This window comes from Typopeltis vanoorti, chromosome 25 (assembly GCF_054136105.1).
Source record: "Typopeltis vanoorti isolate ZY-2024b chromosome 25, IOZ_Tvanoo_1.0, whole genome shotgun sequence".
Lineage (NCBI taxonomy): Eukaryota > Metazoa > Arthropoda > Arachnida > Uropygi > Thelyphonidae > Typopeltis > Typopeltis vanoorti.
The window spans coordinates 76,168,835-76,191,714 of NC_143573.1; the positions used below are offsets into that span (position 1 = coordinate 76,168,835).

The 22,880-nt window shown below is 35.6% G+C and overlaps 1 protein-coding gene across 3 annotated transcripts in view; it reads left to right on the forward strand.

Moving 5' to 3' along the window:
* Nucleotides 1-22,880, forward strand: part of LOC150092858 (tetratricopeptide repeat protein 17-like) — a 191,252-nt gene that overhangs the window by 153,745 nt on the left and 14,627 nt on the right. For 2 of the 3 annotated variants that reach the window (XM_090414329.1, XM_090414327.1), the window contains exon 8: nt 2,939-2,986. The exons of the other annotated variant lie outside the window; for it this stretch is intronic. In XM_090414329.1, coding sequence (XP_090270455.1) covers nt 2,939-2,986 — 48 coding nt within the window. The remainder of the gene's footprint in view (nt 1-2,938; nt 2,987-22,880) is intronic. 3 annotated transcript variants of the gene reach the window in all.

Sequence of the window (22,880 nt, forward strand, 5' to 3'; positions counted from 1 at the left end):
TTTATTTCTCTTCTCCTCTAAAAAAGTATTAATTATTTTTAAATTATTGAAAATACTATGTAATAGTCTTTTCTGATATCAAATATAGTCATTCTTATTGCATTTATTTAGTTGTTTTTGTGGATGCCTTCATAAATTGTTCACAATTTTCTTTTCAGTCTTCTTCAGAAGCACAGATTTGTAATGTTGAAGTATTTTTGTATAAAATACAAATGTGTACTTTTGTTATTGTATTTTTCTCTTTTCTATCATTTAAAATGGTCAATCTTAATACAATACTTTAATATTGTTAATTTATTCCACTATATAAAATAAAATATAATCATTATTATTATTATTATTTGACACCTCCAGGGAGTCCAAAGACTCATTGAGGGAGTGTGTGCCAACAGCATCGAACGATTGGCCTCTTCCAACTACTAACTGCACTCAAACTTACTTAACCGAGCCATTAGTAGCAGAGGCTCCACCAATTGACCAACGTCTGTTCATTTCAGTTTTTTATTATTTTTTTATCACTTCAATAATTTTTTTTATACAATTAATAATTCTTACATTCTGAGTAACTATTTTTAGAATGTCTGAGATTCCTGATCTTTTACCTTTATTTTCTGGTTGAAATATATATGTCTGGTGCATTTCCCATTTGAAGCTTAGTCTTTTGCAAAACCCCCACCTTGGAGGACACAAAGTATCTTTTATTCTGGCACCCATGTAAGATTTAATTATGAAATAATTTCAGACTATGTAAGGGATTTGAGTTAATCCTGTGTATTGTATTCATATGCTGTGATTTCTCAGGCTACAAATATTAAATGTATCTTTCATACTTTTTGATCTCGTGTCTGCTCAAATACCAAGAACAAATAAAAGAATTTGAGTTTTATATTTGGACAAATATACCACCAGAAATGAAATATGACTCTGCTACAAAGCAATTTTTACACAGACTAGTTCAGAAAGAAAATTGTAAATTATATTTTTCAAAGTAAATTGACTTTAGAACCCACACTATTTCAGACAGTAAAATGTGCTATGGACCACTATTTGCATCCACAGTGCTCATCCCCCCCCCCCCCCAGAAGGACTTAACTTTCATTTTAATCACCAACTAGAGGAACTTTTCCTAAGCCTTTTGACTGGTTTCTGAGTTAATCAATCTCTATCACTGCCAAGCAGGTTTTTCCTCAGGTTTTTTTTTTTCTGTCCTGTACACTCAAGTAAATCGACAGTAGAACCCACACTATTTCAGACAATAAAATATTGTGTTATGGACCACCAGATGGCAGCACTTGGTAGCCAGTCTCTTCACCAGATGCTACTTAAATTAGCAATAGTCTTGGGCCAGCTATCTGTAATTTTCTACCTGTGAAGACTGAACTGCCCACACAGTCTCCAAAAGACAGATGTGCTAAAACAGCCTTGCTTACTATCTATAAGGAAATAAAATGCATTAGCCACTGAAGTATTGCCAAGAAATTATATTCTTGTTTAATCCTTTATCCACATGTAAGCAAACAAAGTTTGCATGTAAAGTATCTTTCTGATATAGAGGCTAATGCAGCTAGTCATGAAGATACTTTACATGCAAACTTTGTTTGCTTACATGTGGATAAAGGATTAAACAAGAATATAATTTCTTGGCAAGTTTCATTTGATTTATAACCAAGTGAAAAAAATCTTTTTTTAAAGTGTAATTGATAGTATGTTTTTGTTAATGTATTTGACAATTCACTCGTATAGTAATCAACATCCATAACTCCTTTCTGCTCTCATGTGAATAGTATGAACTTCAGAGCCTCTGCTACTAATGGCTCAGCAAAAAGTTAAGCAAGTTTGAGTGCGGTCAATCGTTCGATGCTGTGGCACACTCTCTCTCGATGAGTCTTTGGACTCCCTGGAAGTGTCACATAATAATAATAAGAAGAAGAATTAATGAGTGGCATAAAGGTATAGGAATGGTATAAAGTTAATTCTTTCTGTTAATATGAAACCTTATTCCTACTAGTAGGCATTTTAAGAAAATTTTTGCCATTATATAGTTGCTGAAATTTGGCATAATTTAGTAATAATCAGAGCTTTAAAAAAAACTGAAGCATTTAATAAGATGAATCATTACAAAGTTTCTTTAAAAACATAAAACGAACAAGACAGGAATCTTATGCAACCAATAGCAATCCTTAACAGAATGAAGATTATATGGACTTAACATTATATATTGAGACCATTGAGGCACTTTGTGCTTCCTAGTAATGTTTTTTTTAAGTTATGAATTAATTATGAAGCTGCTTATAAGGTTGTACGATACAAAGAAGATTGTAATAATCATTATGATGTAAAGGAGTTAGGGAAGTCAGGATCATAGGAAGAAAAATATTAATAGTCAAATGAGAAGTAAGGAGAATAACTTGTACTTACTTGAAATACAAATAAGAGCAAATTTGAAACTTAGCCTAGTTATATGCAGCAATATTATATTTATCTATTCAAAATTAGTGATTTATGTAATTGAAATGATATTGTCAGTAAAGTCTACAAGCATAGTGAATGTTACTAAATACATAAGTTGGATAAAAATTCATATTTTCTGAATAAGCAGAAAACTGGTTTATTCTAAATGGTGAACACATATGCTTAATTAGGTATCTTGCAACATTATATTTCAAAAATGCAAACTTCCTGGATTTTTATTTGGTTAAGAATTTTCATCCAACTTTAAGATATTTAGTTAAGTTTGCAAAGCTTGAAATCTTAGGCCCAATCAGTTCCTTTCAGAGGCATCTTTCAAATCGTTTTTTTATAGCGTTTACTATTAGAAACTTTGGTTTCTATGGTGGAAACTTCTGTTTACCATTTCTGCTTGGTTAGAAAATAGGATTGTTATCCAACTTAATTAAATATGTAGCAAATGACTCATGCAGCTGTGATTGTCTTGCAGACATGGATACAAAATGCTCCATAGTTGCAGAGTATCTAGAATTGTCAGGTATGTTACTAATTTTATAATGAAGTGTAAATAAGTTTTTTTCTAAACAAGAAACACTATATTTCAAGTATTCATTTCCAGTCATTCAATTCTTCTTTTTACACTGAAGAAGACATTAAGTAAAATATTAAACTAGAGAAGAGTAGTAACTTTCCATTTGTTTACATTGCCACTTGGTGTGAATTTCACAACATGATGATTTGGTTGACAGTCCTTTGAAAGTTGCTATTAGGAAATTGCCAATAAGTGTCATTGTAGACAGTTGCATGTCTGCTGCGAAGTATCCCAATTAATAGACATTATTGATTCAGTAATTTGATTTATGTTCTTTCAGATTCACATTCACTTGCAGGGAAATGCATAATTCTTATTTTAGTTCCATAAAAATTCCATTTCATCAGATTAAATGAACTGCAAGATGAGATTTTCAGCCTTCATAGTAAATCTATTGTCTAGATAACTTTTCATTTAAGAAAGTAATCAAAGCTGGTAGAAACAAATCATTTGCAAGGAAGCATTAAGGAGGTAGCATAGGATGTCAGTGTTTTGCTAGAGACAGGGAAGCAGAAGAATGTGAGAGGGAGTTATGTATGATAGTAGGAAACAGAGAACACCAATAAATGGCATAAAGCTAGAATGAACGTGTATAAAGAGAGGCCTTGAATATGTGGATATATGGAATAAATTTTAAGTTAGGAGAGAGTTCTTTGCTGAAGATGATCTGTATTTGAGTGACAAGAGCAGCATGAATCTGTGCATATGGCTGTTTATAGAAGAGTGTGTCCATGAAGGGAAATAAAATTATAATTAACACAAAACAGATATTTGGATTATAAGACCATAGGTTTAATACACTTATATACAAATTCGTCGACTAGTTTCGCTAGCAAGACTGATTAGCTTTGTCAAGACTAAACGGTGAAAAAAACTAATAAATGCAAAAAAAAACGGAGGAATATAGTAACGGTTTACAACAGTTAGAACACAATAAAATTGGAAGGCACTGCGTGACATGGTATACATGAAACGAGATACTTCAGTCATTATTATAAATACGAGTTGACAGTTTTTTTTGTACTGTAGTTCCACTAAACTTAATGAGTTAATAAGATTTTTCCATGTATCCTTTAATATTACTCCTTGATTTCTATTAAGGTTGTTTCCTGTTCATAGGACCGCAGCTTCTTTAAATATTCGACATCTGTAATCTTTCTCCAAATATGGCATTGAGCTGTTATCCCAATCTATTGCATGGTTTGAAGTTGAGAAGTGATGTGCCAAACCTAGTCGACGAATTTGTACATATGTGTATTAAACCTATGGTCTTATAATCCAAATATCTGTTTTGTGTTAATTATAGTTAGTAAAGACCAAATATAACTTTCAACAAGGGAAATAAAAATTAGATGGTGGTATTGTGAATGTAAAGTTAAGAGGATTGGTGTGAGATAGATGATGAAAGATAAGGATGCAAGAATGGACTTAATGAGAGCAACAAAGTCAAAGGTCTTATCTTGTAGAGCAATAACACGAGGAAGTGTGAAAAGAAGGAAATCACTGGTAAACTATTGTGCTTATACACTAATCCAAGAAGTATAATTAGTTAGTCTTTGGCCACTACCAGTGGAGATTGAACTCCCTCCTTGGTCTCCAAAAGTTAGTTATGGCTGAAATGGCCTCACCTATTCCATATAGGGATAAAAGGTGTTAGCAGATTTATTTATTTATAGGGGCAGATAAAATTAGTCTGCAACCACTGATGTCAGTGATATGTCATGAACAGAGGGTGATGTAGTGATGAGATATGAAGGTTATACCTTTTTCAAAAAGATGAAGGATAATAGGGGATGGACTATTATTAATGATCTTAGAAGAGTTGTGTCTCTCCCCTCCATGTGGAACTCCAAGAAAAAAGCAGTAGTGATAATTGCTTTGAGGCCATTTAGTCTAAGGCTGAGGTGAGTAGGAATTTAAATATTTAGTGGGACATTGTTACAGGATAAGAAATGTACAGGCAGTTGAGACTGGTGAGTGACAGGTGGATGATGATAATTTGACTTTAACTATTGAAGCATTGACTAGAAACAGAAAATAATGTATGCATAAGTAAATCGAATTCCTTGAGTGGCTTAGAGGTTAACTACCCTACATAATATATAAGTAACATATGGGACACAATGCTAGATTTAATATCTGCTTATACAGTGATTAATAGAATCTATTGCCATGATTATTACCATTTGGAGAGAGAGTGATCATGTAGTTTTGACATAGGAAGTGGTTAAGTAGGTGCAGTCTTCACTGAACAAAAGAGATTTGTGGAATTACATATCAAAAGCCAGAAGACTTGACAGTTCAGGAATGTGAACCATTCAGAATTTTATGTAAGCTTGATATTAATAAAGCTAGATGACATATCACTACCATATATTAAGGGAATGTACAAAGGAGCAAGCATTCCCTTCATGTGCTTGTTTAATAAATGTAACAATAGGAAGAGTCTCAGAAGAATGCAAAGAAAGAACTGCATAAGGGAGAATTCAAGTCTAGTGTTCAGTTATAGGCCAGTGTATATATCAAGTGAAAGTGTTATCACAAAGACTGGTTAGAGAGAGGAAATAAACCTAGAGTAATGAGAATAGAAATCTTTTGAGAGAGCAGTGTGTGTGTGAGTTTGGTGATTGGAAATCTTGCTTCAGTAAATTGGTTACATTAATGGGGATAAGTGTATTGGACAAAGAAGATGCTTATATGATGATTTTTTTTTTTTTTTTTTTTTTGTCTAAACCATTTGATAGAATACTACATGAAATTGAACAGAGCAGAATGGATGCTCAGTTGGCAGCTGGTGTTTTGTACACATTTGGATTTCTGTGCACAGATCTGGTCACCTGGTTATCTAGATAATAAGGAAATCTTAGAGAAAGAGAGATGTAAGTGATGAGGTACTCTCAGGATCTGGAATGTTGAGATATGAGGATAGATTAAGGGAATATAGTCTTGGGGATGCAGATCTTGGTAGGTAGGAGAAGTAGTGATGTGATTGAGATATAAGTTGGTGGAAGAACAAGAGATCAATTGTCGAACAATTGATCTCTTGTTATTGGTGGGAGAACAAGAGACCATTCTTGAAAATTTATAAAGGTCATGGGTGTAAGGAAATGATTTATTTTCTGAATAGTGAGTGGTTAATGAAAGAAATGCATTGCCATGACAAGAGTGATGAATGCTCTAACACTGAATGGTTTCAGGCAAGACATAATAGGTATTGTGGCTGATGAGTGTTTGGCCTCTTGCATTAGGATAATACTAATACCATGATCCCATATTTCACTGCAACTCAAATTATCTTCAAAACAAAGAAATTTCTGTTAAATAAAAATTGACTGACATAATACACTTGTAGACTATGTGTATGCTGTTTATATTTGAGATCAGAAACATTTTCAGAGAAATTTAAAATAGTAACAAAATTATTGCATTTTGCAGCAAGCAATTTAAATGAGACTTTTCAGAAATCTTTATCACTATGTGATCTAATTGAATCTGTTTAAATGTTTATGAGTATTGCATTGATTGTTACAAAAATAAGCATATTGAAGAACAAAAAAAGACCATTGAAAATATGTTAAGCTGAATTATTAGACATAGTTTTAGTCCAGTGGACATCTTAGTATTGTAAAACATTAGTTATAGTTTGGCATTCATTTTAATATAATACAGGGATTATTAATAATAATTCACTTTCCAACAGTTGAATTGTATAATTTATGAAAAAGTACATGAAACAAACAAAAAAAAAAATGCATGCTGGATAAGGCACGTTATTCAGTGTCAGACTTCAAGTATTTCGTGTGGAAATGAATTATGCCAGTGATTTTGACAAACACTGAAGGTGTAGTGTGATTCATTAAAAACTTCCACATACCACTTAGAGGAAGTTTGAAAATAATTGTGTCAGGAGTGCTATGTGAACGTTACCCTTTACATATACTTACAGGAAGAAGTCATGTGGTGAGAATAACTGTGTGGCTTCATCCTGTTGTCCATCTGCCTGGTATGAAGTCAATGAGATACTCACCAAATGTTAAAAATCACTGGGAGGAAAATCTCCATCTTGCTGTTAAGAAAATCTGTGAAGCAGAAGCATCAGGAACATAATGAACATATCCTGACAACTCACTGCAGATGTGTTTGTCTCCACATATACACACAAAAAAAAAAATCATAGTGCAAAATATAAAATTAGTTGCTGCTATAGGCCAAGGATGATGCATAAGACATGCATGAGCAAATTAGTACAATGAGTGCAAATCGAGTAATTATTATGGGGAGCTTTGAAAACATAGATTTAAAGGAGGAAAGATCACATGGCAAAAAAGAAATGGAATTTATCCACTTATTGGAGCAGAATCTGACAGGAGAGACTTAGGGTATGAGAGTGTCTAATCTTGTTATAGGGTTAGAAGACCAGTACATAATTAAGGTAGCCACATTGCTTCCAATTGGGGGAAGTGATCATGTGGTCTTGAATTGGAAGGTAGAAAAATGTGGAAATTCCAGTTAAGAAAGGGTATATGTTGTTTAGCTATAAGGCAGATTGAAGCTGTACCATCACATAAGGTTTTGCAGGTGATGTTCACAGTGCAGAGGGATAGTTGAGGGACGTCTAGAGGAAGCAATATCATACTGCATACCCAAAGTCAGGAAGGTAAATTGGGTAGGAGTTAAATGGATAAGTAGTATCATTAAGCATGAGCTGCAAAAAAAGAACATGTTGAGAGTATGTAAGGAACAAGATAAACGGCTAACTCATGAACAGTATAACAAGGATTGGACAAGAAAGGTGACCAGCATGGTAAGGAAGGCAAAATAGGATTATGAGAAGAAATTAGATGACCAAGCAATAGGAAATTCCAAAGAGATTTTTCATTATGTTGCAAGTAGGAGGAAGAATGACTACGAAAGGATAACTTTAATGAGTGTAAATGGTAGAGAGGTGAGAGTGGCAGACAAATTGTTGAGCTGCTGTTTCCACTTTGCAATGGTATATCAATGAAGATAATTATGGCAGGAGTGACAGGGACTGTCAAATGATCAATCTCTGTTCTCACATCAGTGAGAACAGAGACTGATGAACTGGAAGTATTAAGGATGATACAGAATCTGAATGCAAATACAGCTGTAGAATTCAATGGGATATTGGCTTGTGTTTTAAGAGAATGCACAGGGGAACTGATGATACCTTTGACTAGGCTGTTTAATTCAAGTCTCAGCTCTGGTAAAGTCCCAAGAGAGTGGAAGGAAGACAAAATAATTCCTTTGCATTAACGAGGATCTAAGTGTGTGGTAGCAAATTATAGGCCGATCAGTATCTTAGCAGTGGTGGTGGTAAAATAACTGCAAGAGTTGGCCAAAAGAGAATTCAGGAATGCGTAGATAAGAATGTGATACTCTATGAGGAGCTGCATGGCTTTGTCAAAGGTCAGACATGCCTTAGTAATCTACTAACTTTTTATAGCATGACTGCTGAGTTGGATAAAGAGAATGGCTACGTGATGATACTGTTGGATTTTGCAAACACATTTGATAGGATGCAACTCTGTTACATAAACTGCAGCAAATGGAGATGGATATGCAATTGGTGATATGGATAAAAGGGTGATTTATGGACAGACATCAAAATGTAGTGTATGGAGGAGCAGAATGAGGACTAGTGTGCAACGGGGCTCTGTGCTTGGACCACTGTTTATTTTGTACATAAATGATATAAGAAATCATTTGAAGGGAGATATTCAGTTGTTTGCTGATAATGCAAAGTTTGGTAGGGCAATAGTTAACAAGATGATGTAGAGAGAGCTAGCAGGATGATTTGAATAGGCTAACAGTATGGGCAAAACATATAGATATCAATTTAATGTGGAAAAATAAAGTTATGCATTTTGAGATACAAAGACTACAAGCTATGTATCATATTGAGGGAACTGTACTCCAGGAAATTGATTAAGCTTAGAATTTGAGGGTAGTAGTAGTAGATAGAGAGTTGAAGTTTAGAGGGCATATTGCTAAAGTAGTCAGGGTAGCACACAGGGTTACTTGGTTATTGAAGAACACACTGACAAGCAGGGAGTTGTCATTCCTCTTTATAAAGCCTTAATGTATCTGGAATTCTGTGCTCAGATCTGGTCAGTCACCTGGCTTTTTTGGGAGGATGAGGAAGTGGTGCAGAAGATCCATAGGCGAGTGACTAAGATAGTGAGTGGTCTGTGGAATGCTTCCTATGAGGATAGATTGAGGATTTGTGATTGCAAAACTTGGTTGATAAAAAAAAAAAAAAAATGGGGTGGGGGGATATGATAGAAACATTTAATTTACTTGAAGAATTTTATAGGGTTGATGTATGGGAAATCTTTCAGCACTTGGCTAGAGGTCATCGCTGTGAGTTGGGTAAGGGTGTGAGGACTAGATTTTTCTATTGGAGAGAGTGAATGAATGGAATGGATTGCCTTAGTCAGGTATAAGTGCTCTTTTTATGAATGGTTTTAAGGAGAGGAGAGGAGAGATACGATAGATATTATGTTGATAGTTTGGGTCTCCCACAATGATTCTTAGGACTAATGGAGGTGCCCATGCATTAATAGTAATAACTTGGATAATTTTAAAAATCGGATAAGATAAAGTGGCTTTGATTATCAGTGTAGTGAGGTTCATTAATGTAAAGAGTGAGGAGTACAAAAGAGAAGATAGAATATGTAAGTAGTGGAAAAAAGGAGGCATTAATGAAAGTGACAGTTTGAGTTGCTGTTCATTACTAAATTGAAAATAAAAGTGCAAGATGTCAAATGGAAATGTGATAATGAGCAAAATTGAATTGTGGAGGCAGAGGTGAGAATGTGTGACTGGTGGGAATGAAAGTGAAATGAATAAGATAATGAGGTCGTTAACATATGAAGTGCTAATTCACTTTACATATTTCTTAAATCATAAGATTGATTATAGAAATGTACAAGGTAAATTAGTGGCTAGAAAAGAGATTGGGAAATGAAAGTGATAGTTTGTCATCACAAAAAAAAATGCAGATAATAGGAATGAAGTCTGTGGAGGATTGAGAGGTGATATGATGAGTAACAAGTGATTTCCTGTGCTGTATTGGGATTCACTTTAGAAGAATCTAAAGATAAATGAATGTCAAATGTGTTTGCATGGATGAGTTATACAAGTGCAGTTTAAGATATAGAAAAGAGTAAAATAATTCTTGCAGGAAATAAATAGTTATTTAGCCAAATAAATAGCCAATACAGTTGGTCATTTATGAAGGCTAGAATCTATAGGAAGTAAATGTTAAGAGTTTGTAGATATCTAGGATACAGAACTCTGGGAAGGAGGAGATTGTGATTAAGATTGCATCTAAGGGATTTTGGTAAGCTGGAGGAAACTGCTGTTTTTGAGAGAGAAAGGAAAAGAAAAGAATTTGAGAAAGGAAAATGGTATCAGCACAAGTAACATATTCTCAGGGAGGAAATGGGGGGGGGGGGGGGAGACTGTGAGGTCACTTGTTATAAGAGATGGTTATAGGAGTGAACTCAAAAGAAAACCAAAACTAACAGCCTTGATCAAAATGACAGAAAAAAAAATGAGAAATTTGGAAAGAATCCATTTGGTAGTTAAACTGTGAGTATTGGACTTAGTGAAGACATTTATAGTTATATGACATATAACAGACACTGTTGTTGGTAATGATGTGCGATAGATGGCGTTGATGGTAGTAGTGTCGTAGTTGGAGAATTAAGTAGTAGTGGAGTGGATGAGATGTATTTAGTGAAGTAGAGCAGTGTGCCCTCCCACGATGAGTCCTTGGGCTCCATGGAGGTGTCACATAATAATAATAATAATGAATCTCTGAATGAGAATATAAATTAATGAATGAGAAAAGTATCAAGAATAGTCAGAGAAATTAAGCGGATAAAAATCCTATGTTGTTATATAGCCAGTAAGTGAAACTCAAGATCGATAACTACGATCTATATGAGTTTCAATGCCGAAAAACTATCGGCGAAGGCAATTCGAAGCAAAGGTGGAGCAAGCTCCCTCACTATTCTTGATATTCTCTCATAATGTAAAACACAGCTCCTAGGAGATGTAATACTGTCATTACATTATGAGGAGAGGTCACTACCCAGACTGGTTTCAACCTTTTTTGAGGTCTCATCAGTGAGTAGGTAGACCTGGAAGATATCAAAGCTTAGTGAAAAGAACTTACATACCTTCACTATACGAATGCCATAAAGGTGTGCTTATATTTTGTAATTATAAGCTTATATACTTACTGGCTATATAACAACATAGGATTTTTATCCACTTAATTTCTATTAAGTTGCCAGAAAACTAGCCGTTTGGCTTTTCATTTTAATTACAAAATATAAGCACACCTTTATGGCATTCGTATAGTGAAGGTATGTAAGTTCTTTTCACTAAGCTTTGATATCTTCCAGGTCTACCTACTCACTGATGAGACCTCAAAAAAGGTTGAAACCGGTCTGGGTAGTGACCTCTCCTCATAATGTAATGACAGTATTACATCTCCTAGGAGCTGTGTTTTACATTATGAGAGAATATCAAGAATAGTGAGGGAGCTTGCTCCACCTTTGCTTCGAATTGCCTTCGCCGATAGTTTTTCGGCATTGAAATTCATATCATATAGATCAGAGAAGTTTAGCATGTGTGGAGTTGGTTCCAAAATTGATGGCATAAGAGACAAAGCTGACTGAAGAGGATACGAGGTGTGGCTATTAAATAATGAGACAAGGTGCAATATGAATTGTGTACTCGTAGCAGCTTTGCTTTGCTGGATAAATTTGCACTGACATCATGGAACAGCTAACAGTGGAGTTGGACTGGCAGGAGAAGATCATCACATGTGATGAGACATGGATTTTCCAGTACGATCCAGAAACAAAGAGACAATCAATGCACTGGAAAATTTCACGTCACCAATAATGAAAAAAAAAAAAAAAAGCAAGAATGAGCAAGTCAAAACCAAAGGCAAAGCTGATTGTTTTTATCATTGGCATAGTAATGGTTGAATGGTCAGAGGGTCAGACAGTTAACGAACATCATTACCTTGAGGTTCTGGCCATGCTGAGATAACGAGTGAGGAAAAAGACACCCGATCTGTAGAACAGTGCTTGGATTCTCCATCAGCACAATGCTCCAGCCCACAGTGCACTGCTATAAAGCAGTATCTGGCTGATAAGAAGATCCGAGTGTTGGACCATCCGCCTGACTTAGCTCCATGCGACTTTTATCTTTTTCCAAAGTTGAAATTTGCATCGAAGGGCACCCATTTTTAGTCAGTAGATGAGGTAAAGGAGAAAACAGTAGTGCTACTGAAGCAGATAACACCTGATGACTTGCATCACTGCTTCCAACAATAGAAAATTGTATGCAACAGTGTATAGATAGAAGAGGGGAGTATGTTGAAGGGGTTAACAATTAAGTTGTACAATTGTAATAATAAACCACATTTTTGCATCTAGTCTCGTTATTTAGTAGCCACACCTCATAAGTTTACTGGAATAGAATACTGAATATTCTATTCCTCTTAATAGTAGCTGAATTGTGTCAAATTAGTACCAACAAGACAACACTGATAATGGCTTGGAGGCTGTATGCAGTATAGTTCAAGTGAGCACAATACAGTAAGGCAGAGGTATTATGTGAATGGGAGCATAAGTAGTGTAGATAGTGAACTGTGTAGAGGGGATGGCCTCACACAATGACTCCTTGGAAGTGTCAGATTATAATATTTAGTAGTATCTCATCTGTTTGTTTTCCTCGTCTCAATAGCACCAATTAGATTATAATAAATTTAGTTTAATCCTTTATCCAAGCATGAGCAAACAAAGTTTGCACCTGAAAGTATCTTCAGGACTGGGGTAAGGTGGTACAACACTGGGAAACTCATTGCAAAGGTGGAGCAAGCTAACATCACTCCTATCTCAGTATCTCCCATAATGCAAAACGCATCTCCTTGCGGATATGTATAATGTTATGCATTAAGGGAAGGGCCACTACTTACCCCAGTCCTGAAGATACTTTCAGGTGCAAACTTTGTTTGCTAATGCTTGCTAACTTGCTAATGCTTCTGCCTGGTATCTCCACTTGGGCCTGGCTCCCACTGAAGAGACCTCAATAAAGGTCGAAACTAGTCTTAGTAGTGGCCCTTCCCTTAATGCATAACATTATACATATCTACAAGGAGATGTGTTTCACATAATGGGAGATACTGAGATAGGAGTGATGTTAGCTTGCTCCACTTTTGCAACGAGTTGCCCGATGTTGTACCACCTTATCCCAGTCCTGAAGATACTTTCAGGTGCAAACTTTGTTTGCTCACAATAAAGGATTAAATTAAATTTATTATAGTCTAACCAAGTGAAAAATAAACTTTCAATGCCAATTAGATTCTCACATGATAGTACCTCTATAATCTGCCAGTTTGACTTCTTTTCCATTCACACTTCTTATGCTGATGCTACCGTTTATCTTGAATTCTGATGTATTTGTTCCAGTAGCTGATATTTCACTGTTTGACTTGGTTCTCTGATTAAAAAAACAATGACCATATCAGAGTTATGAAAGTAACTTATGTTCTTATATCCTCGTATGTTCTTTCTTGTGGTTATATCAGTTGCTTTAATATAATTGTTGTTCTGGTGTTTATCAGAACTTTCCAGATCCCCTCATATATGACCAGTGTAACAATGCAGGTAAGAATAGTGACAAGTGTGTGGTATGAAAATGAGAAGTAAGTCATAATTGGTTGAGCACAATCCTAGGAAAATGTTTAATTATATAATAGTACAATGCAGCATGTGATGCACTGTAAATGTTTATTTTATTTGCATATTCAGGTTATGGGGAAAGAAATATAACAGTGAGAGAAAATAGGAGATAAAAATCAGTTTATGTGAAATGCTGGAGATAATAAGGAAATGATGTTGAGGCTGTAAAACTTTGATGAGATATTACTACATGTATTAATAGTGTATTCAAGCTGCTCTAGGTGTCCTTGACTTAGTTCGTTCCAGTTCTAATTCCCCTCTGCAGGAGTTCCTGAAAAGAGAATAATATTGTCACTGAATAAAGGTGGACTAAAACATTAGTGTCATATCATCAACCAGTTTGTTTCAATGACATTGATAAGTGTTGTAGAGTATTGTTACACCCAGAATAGATTGAAAATAGGAATGTATTAAGGTGGCATGTATTTGTGAAAGGACTTCTGTTAGCAATGGTTACATCTTATAATAGGATGACTACATTTGACAGAGGAAATGCATATGCAGCTTTATTTTTCTGGATTTTTCAAGGATGTTTAGCAAAACATCCTTGTATGGGTGGGCAGTATGCCACAGGGTACTGACAGTAACATGCTGATGTTTATGTCAGTGATATAGTCTGAAATTTGAAAAGAAATATTTAGTGGCTGCAGATAACAAAATTGGGAAGAATCAAACATCTAATCTGTCACTTCATGAGGATATGTATAGGTAGGTTCATTTGAATGTTGACAAGAATGACAGTTCTGTGTTTCAAAATGTGTAAGGTTTGCACATTGGCCATAGAAATGAAGCAAAACTATTATATTTATAGATGGGAGACAAGGGATCTGGGGGAATAATGATAAAGGGAGAAGTTTAGAGAACATTGCAACATTTGTGGAAATCACTTGGAGATTTTCACCATACATATTTGGATGTATGCAGACAAGTTGTGATATGAATGCGATTGTACATTCTGTGTCATTGATCATGTTGCATTTCACTAGACTACGCTCATATAGGAGATCAGGAAACACTGGACGTTCTGATGAGGCAAGTAACTAAGATTAAAGCAGTATAGCATTTTAAGTATAAAATATCCTTTGTATGAAGGGTGGCAAGTAAATAAAATATTATCGGAGTGTATCAACATTAAGAAATTCACTTGCCTCCCTTCATGCAAAGGATCTATGTGCCCTTCCCATAATGTATAGCGTTATACATGTCCACGAGAGATGTGTTTTGCATTGTGGGATGCTAAGGCAAGTGATGTGATATTATCTTCTTTAATATGAGTTGCCCCAGTCCTGGAAATAGTTCAGGCACAAACTTTGTTTGCTTACGCTTGGATAAAGGATTAAACCAAGTATATAATTTCTTGGTATCTTTAATTTATAGCATCACCTTGGAGCTTGAAACCTTATTGCATTATTTACTTCTTAGATATCTCTTCTTAAGCTCATGTCCTAACAATACACTCACAACCATCTCTCTAATTTATTCCACTCATTCTCCAAACATAAAATCTAGTCCTCAGATCATTTCTGACTACATTCTTACTCAACTAATTACTTGTTTCCTCTCTTTTTATGTATTGAAATATATATTAGTAGCTTTGTTATTGAAGTTTCCACTTGATTGCATTTAATCCCATTATTAATAATGTTGAAACCATTTGATCAAATGGCTAGCTGGCCATGGATTTAGTTATATAGCTAAAGACATCAGATTTGATGTGAGTGCTAATTACTAATTTTCAAAGTACTGTACAATCTTATGCAGTTTTGCTGAAAAAGCATAATTATTTCTCAAGTTAATGATGTAATAGTTAAGTAGTTGATAATTTGTTTTTATTTATTAGAGAATGTTTACTAGCTTATATTAAGGTTAATGATATATGATAATTCTGAGAACGGTAATGAAATGTTAAATTTCATTAAACCAGATATTGTATATTAAGTTATACATAGAATGAAAACTGAAAGTTATGAAGTTTTAATCTTAAAAATTGTGACATGTACTTTTCAAGTGCTGTGTTGCTCATATCTTGATTCTTGTTGTTAGGAATCCCTACACAATAAATTTTGGTATGAAGAATATACTTTTTTTTAATGTAAAACCCACCCATGAAAAGTTCTGAAACACTTTACTACATTAGCATTGTCACTATAGTAGGTTGTCTATGGTTCACTCAGAAATCCTGCTCTAGAGACAAAACATGAAACTTTTTCAAGCTACTGCAGTCCTCAGATAAGTGAGTGAGGGAGGGTCTTGTGCTGTGCAATGACATTCATCTACCACCCAAAGACATTCACGGACAATGCTTGTGGTAGGATTCAAACCTACAGTCAGTTTGGATAGTAAGTACACTATCCATGAAGCCAGCCATTATTGCAAAAATTTGGTATTTGGTTTACAGTTTATTCAGATTGCCAATATATATAGCCTTAATCCCAGTTCTCTCATATAACAGATGACATAAATTATCCCGGATCATTGAAAACAATATTTAAACATCTTAAGACCCTTGTTTCATGAGCTGTAATTAAAATTTTGGCAGTCTGAATTATATCATGCCTTCAAGTTTTCAGCTTGACATATAAATTGATTACAATTTGTGCTCTCTGATCATCACTCTTGTCTTTCTTTAATGTATATATACGGAGGCTGTTCATTAAGTTATAAGACTATATTTATACAGAAAACAGATTACCTTTAATCGTCATCATTTACATGGTCTTTTTCGAAGTAACTACCGTGAGACGCGATGCATTTGTCCCAACGTTGCGTCCACTTCTTAAACACATGTGAAAGTCCGTTTTTTGAGAGTTCTTTCAAAACCGCCTCCGCAGCTTTTACACATGCTTTGTTGCTTTCTAAGTGGCGGCCTCTTAGTGGTTTCTTGAGCTGAGGAAACAGCCAGAAATCGCACGGTGCGAGATCAGGAACAATCCTGATCTCGCACCGTGGGTGTGGTAGGATATCTCTGTTGTGGTTCTGCAAAACGTCCACTACACCACCAGCAATATGTGGCCTTGCATTATCGTGGTGCAATAAGAAGCCATTCTTCAGCAATGGACGCTTCCTTTTGACGTGCTGTGCCATTGTCCGTAAAACATTCGCATAGTATGAGCCGTTTACAGTATTCCCGGGTTCTACAGCATGTTGGTAAACAATACATTCGTAGTCGAAAAAACATTATGGTCATAACTTTACCAGCCGATTTTACAGTTTTTGCTTTCTTGGGGGTAGGCGAAGACAGATGCTTCCATTCACTGCTTTGTTGTTTCATTGTAGGGTCATAATGATACAACCAAGCTTCATCTACTGTAATGATGCGTTTTAAGAAGTTGTCGCCTTCTTGTTTTTCTTTCCATTCTGTGCACACATCCACTTGATGCTGCATTTGCTCCGGTGTCAAGCGTTTGGGAATCCATCGGGCGCAAACACGTTTCAGTCCTAAATGTTCAGCCATGGTTGAGTGAACACTTCCCACAGATATATTCAGGACAACATGCAGCTGGCGTACTGTAATTCTGCGATCCTCCTTGATGATAATCGCTGTTGTGTTGATCATTGTCTCTGTGATGGACGTTGAAGGTCTTTCCTCACGTTCAAGATCTTCCACATTTTGCCTTCCTTCCTTAAAAGTTTTATGCCAGCGAAAAACACTTGCCCTTGACATTGCTTCATCGTGGAAAGCTTTGCGTATCATGTTAAAAGTGTCCGATGCCGATTTTTGTAAACACACACAAAATTTAATCGCATAACACTGTTCCAAGGACGCTTCCATTTCGACGACTGGTCGCTCCTCGAAGGCGCGCTGAAACAAGCTTGCGTTTAGTCACGTGACACTGGCACATCAGCCCGTGTACGCCATCTATCAACCTCTTTTGTTAATACAGAAATTAATATTGTGATGAGTGGTTTCGCGACAGTAAAATTAGTCTTACTTATTGAACAGCCCTCGTATATGTATGTGTGTATGTATATATATATATATATATATATATATAACAAATTAACTGCTTCAAATACCTTGGCTTCAAATGTGCTGTATCATATACAAAAGAATCTGCCATTGACATCAAAATTTTTTGCTTGGAGAGGTGAATGAGTGGAATGGGTTGCCAGAATCAGTTGTGAGTGCTTTGTCTGTTAATGAGTTCAAGGAGAGATGTGATAGATTGTGTGAACAGATTGGGTCTCCTGCGATAAGTCTTCGGACTCCATGGAGGTGCCTGTATAATAATAATAAATTTCAAATTTTTCTAAAGATAATAGGAATGGTCAATATTTTCATGCCCAACCAAGTTCAAAAGCATACAGGAATAAGAGTATAAAATTTTGGCAAGACTTTTCTCTACTGGACGGAAGTGAATTATGGACCTTAAAAACTGCAAAAGAAAAAAGAATAGAAACCGGAGAAATGAAATTTCTGCAAAGAACAGGCTATACTCTTCAGGACAAAAGAAGAAGCATAAAAATACGTAAAGAACTAAAAATAGACTGTGTTGGACAAAGTATATGAATACTGAAAGAAATGGATTGAACATATCTAAAGAATGGACAGTTCAAGGCTATCAAAAAAATACTTCGCCTACCACCATTTGGAAGATATAGAAGTCAGGGACCACCAAGGAACAGTTGGACATAAAGCCCTGAAAGGATGATGATATACACACACAGAGAGAGAGTTAGTTTTGCATTAGGAACACCTCCACCGATTTGCATGTTCGACGCGATAACGAAGTACCACGTAATATCGACGTCACGTGTGGTTACTATGGGCGCACGTATATACTCTATATGTAGTCAGTAAACCGTTTGTTTGCCAGTAATGAGGAAACGTGGCAACGTAAGCGAGTTTGACTGAGGATAGATAGTTGGGGTCCAGGAAGGCAGGTTCCAGTATTTCGGAAAAAGCCGCACTTTTTGGTTTCTCCCGTTTACTGCATCAAGGGTGAACCAGCACTGGATTAACCATGAACAGACATCCAGCAGAAGGGCTTGCATTGGTCAGCCACGCGTGAAGAATAGCTATTGTTCATTTGACCATGCTTTCCATATTTAAAATTATATTAATTGATAACTAAAAGTATTCAAGTTATCCTACAATCACATAATTGCATTGGACCAATTAAAATAAGCGCTATGCCCTCTTAAAACTTTCATACATCAATAAAAATGCAATCAAACAGCCAAATTGACGTGAACTGTCCAAGCCGCATGAAGCACACCAAACCTAAATGGACACACGACGCCACTGATATATACAGTATATCCGGTGGTGAGCTATGGAAATTTTAACAAAGGGCTCGCATCGTTGAGCGAAAAATAAAACGTATTTCACACAAACTTTTATTAATACAGCTTGTGTACAAATTCCAATCAAAAAGTATGAGAGAACAATCAACCTCTAAAGGCTATCATTTTTAAACAAATATTTCATGATCTAAACATGAAATATTTGCACACAATCAACTGTGTGAATTTATCTTACATACGAAAAACATTTTTAACTATCAAAATATATAATTAGAATGAAGTATTTTATAAAACATTTGATTGGCTACTGGTTTTACCATACGATTGGCAACCAGAAGGGTAAAGATAGCGCATGCGCTTATTTTATTTTCAAACTTGGGTGCATTCGTTATAGAGGAGTTGAAACAATAATTCCAAATAATCTATACACTGCCGAATAGACTAATTTTTGTTAGGTTTCCGTATGAGTTTGTCGCTTAATATGTTTGAAAAAAAAAATTTTTTTTTGAAAAAATAAAGTAAAGAAGAACAAGGGGCTCACAAATTTCAGAAAAATATAAAAGGCTCGCGCGAGCCCCTTATAGCTCACCACTGAGTATATCAATCTCATACATGAATCTATAGGAGTGCTACATTACTGCTGCTGTGTTTAGGCTGGCATCTGTAATTGCTGTTCCAAAAAACAAGTAGATTAGTTAAAAGAGGAAGAGGTTCTCCTCCTTTAATAAGGGGTTGAATCAGTTTGAAATTGGACTATAAAAGAATATCGGGCGGCTGTTACTTGTGTTTTAAATCCCCCCCCCCCGAAAAAAAAAAGAAAATGAATGATAAATATCATTTCAGTGGAGTATCAACCACGTAAGCCTGAAAAGCCATAAAGATGAAAAGGACCATCTGTGAGAGAATGAAGTGGATCAACACAAGAGGGATCATCTGTCAGTTTTGACAGCATCAGTAATTTTTAGGGTGTTTTTAAATACAACACTTGTGAACAGCAATCTATGGTTGCTCAGATTTGGGATTTATGCTAAGTTAGCAACTAGATTTGTGAAAAGTAGCATCTTGAGAGGAAAAGGATACACATTTTTCAGAATCCAAGGAAACTGTTGATGTGATGTATTTATGCCAAAAAAGGCTAGAGGAAAATGTGAGTCCATGAAGAGAAATGTAATCCATCTGGTTATTTGTGTGTGTGTGTGTGTGTGTGTGTATATACACACACACACAAATAACCAGATGTGTGTATATACTGTATGTATTTGTATGTTATTGATTCATATAGACTGCGTGTGAGAGAGAGATGATTAGCTTCCTTAAAGTATATTCAGTTACCTCCTGTTAATAGTGGGGAATGGTAGTACACTCGCGCTCATTAATAGCGCATCAGATATGGACAGCTATCTACAACTCATTGATCTGCTCCATGTTCTTCAGTTTTTCAGAATGCTTTTAGGCTAAACGCTGTAGAGACATGTTTGGCACTTTGCAAAAATTTTCCGTTAGGGTACATCAGTGAAGTGGTCCTGCAAAGCCATATGCTAGGCAGTGCATGGAACTTCACCTGACTGAATGAACCACATGGTTCCCCGATTAGTTGGTTTGGATTCATCAAAGTGGCGTGATGTGTGGAAAATACTGTCGAGAATGATCATGTTAAGAGGAATGGGTGACATATGGCCAAGAGTTTATCATCTCAAACTACATGTCCTTGCTCTCCAGTTAACTCTTCTTCCAACCAGGAAAAGACAACCATGTTAGACCAACCTTCCTGAAAAAATAACATCAATACACGTACACTACTACACAAATCACTATTTCTAAATCCACTAAAAATCTCCTGGACTTTTTAACGACCCTGAGCGAAACTTGAATTTCTATAGAATAACTACTCAAACAGCGAACTCATCTTCCTCGGTATCTTTTATGTCTTCATCTATAGAAGGCATACCGTTCTCAGTTTTACTGACCAAGCTATAAAAAATGCTGAAATAATGATTTCCATATGAGACTAGCTGACTCATCTTCAGTTTAAATGCTCTTACAAAATTTCTACTAATCCTTGATGGGATTCACATCCAAATATTAGGAACCAAAAAAAGCCAATGGTGTTCCAGAAGTCTGTAACCACATTCTTCTGACCAAGTATAGTTATTGCTTTGTCATAGGTTTCTAGGATGAGACTTTCAATTAGTTTAGTTTCTTATCCTTTTTCTGATTCAAATGCATTGATGCGAGAAGGCTGATTTTCTTCCAATATTGGTTAAACTTTTCCAGTTTTGAACCGAATTGTTAATATTGTGTTCTTGCATAAATGATCCCATTCTATTTAAGCAGCAACACTTAAGATCAAGTCTTGCTTCTTATTCCAGTGTGACTTCTATGGAAGAGATTCTATTTGAAGTCTATGAGTGGGCATCCATGTCATCTAGAAGATATATAAAATGTATTTTCTAGGTGCTGCCTGCGGGGAAATTAAATTATGTATTTAAATCCACCTTGTTATAATACTTTTTATCCAATGAAATAAATCAACTCTATTATGTTGTACCCGGGGGTGGGGGAGCGCACTCATCATTATCATCAAATTCCTGATATTTACCCCCAAGGGATCTATAGAATATGATAGTACTACATGAAAAATTTACATCATTATTAACTTCCTATCTGCAATTTTCCTCCAAATCAATCTGTTACCTGACAAGGCCCCAACATTGTCAAATCTTATATTTCTATCGTCTAAGGCACTTTGTACCGTATCAATCCACCTATATCTTGGTCTTCCTCTAGGTCTTTTTCCTGCCAACTTGGCAGAGAACACTTCTTTTGCTAATCTTTCCCCGCCCATTCTGTTTAAGTGACCATACCACCTGAGATTAGCTTTGCTAACGCATTCCTGGATGCTGACAATGTCAAGTTCTTACCTAATATCCTCATTTTTAATATGATATTGCCATTGATGCCATCTGTTCACGCCTCTAATCTTTCTCAGGACTCTCATATCTGCGGTCTCTAGTCTTTGGTCAAGTGTTTTACTTCTGACCCAGCTCTCAGATCCATAAGTTAAAACTGGTTTGAACACTGTCTTGTATTCAGCTAATTTAGTGTTTTGACTAATTCCTCTCTTATTCCATATTAATGTATTCAGTTCACTTCCTATCATACCAGCTTTGTTGATTCTGTTGTCTATTTCCATATTTAATTTACCATCTTCACTAAAAATTGTGCCTAAGTAGCTGAAATGTTTTACTTGTTCTATAGGTTCTCCATTCACAATGCAGTTGATATTTTCAATGATTCTGCCTATTTTCATTGTCTTTGTCTTCTTATTGCTTCATACCATATCTATTACAACAGCTATTCAATTTAGTCAGCGAATCTTGTAGACTTGTGTAGCGGATTTATTTAGAAGTATAATATCGTCCGCATAAGGAAAGAAAAGAGCTAACATTAACATCTCCAATTTTGATATCAGGTTTAATACCACTTTCCTTCATAATGTGATCATATAGATAATGAATAACAGAGGGGGATAATGTATATCCTTGTCTGACACCGGATTCTTCCTGTACTTCCTTCAATTCTAACTGCTAACTTACAACTCAAATAAAGACTAAGTATTGCAGTGGCGAATTCTCCATGCTTGCTGCGCAAGCTCATTAATTGAGAAAGAAGTAATATTTATTTGTTAAATATTACTTCTTTCTCAAGGTTGTTGGAGCACTATGATTTCATGCTCGCGCATAGCCGTTTCCGCTCCCTTCACGTCATCTCACCTTGTTGCTTAAACATGGGCCATACGCAGT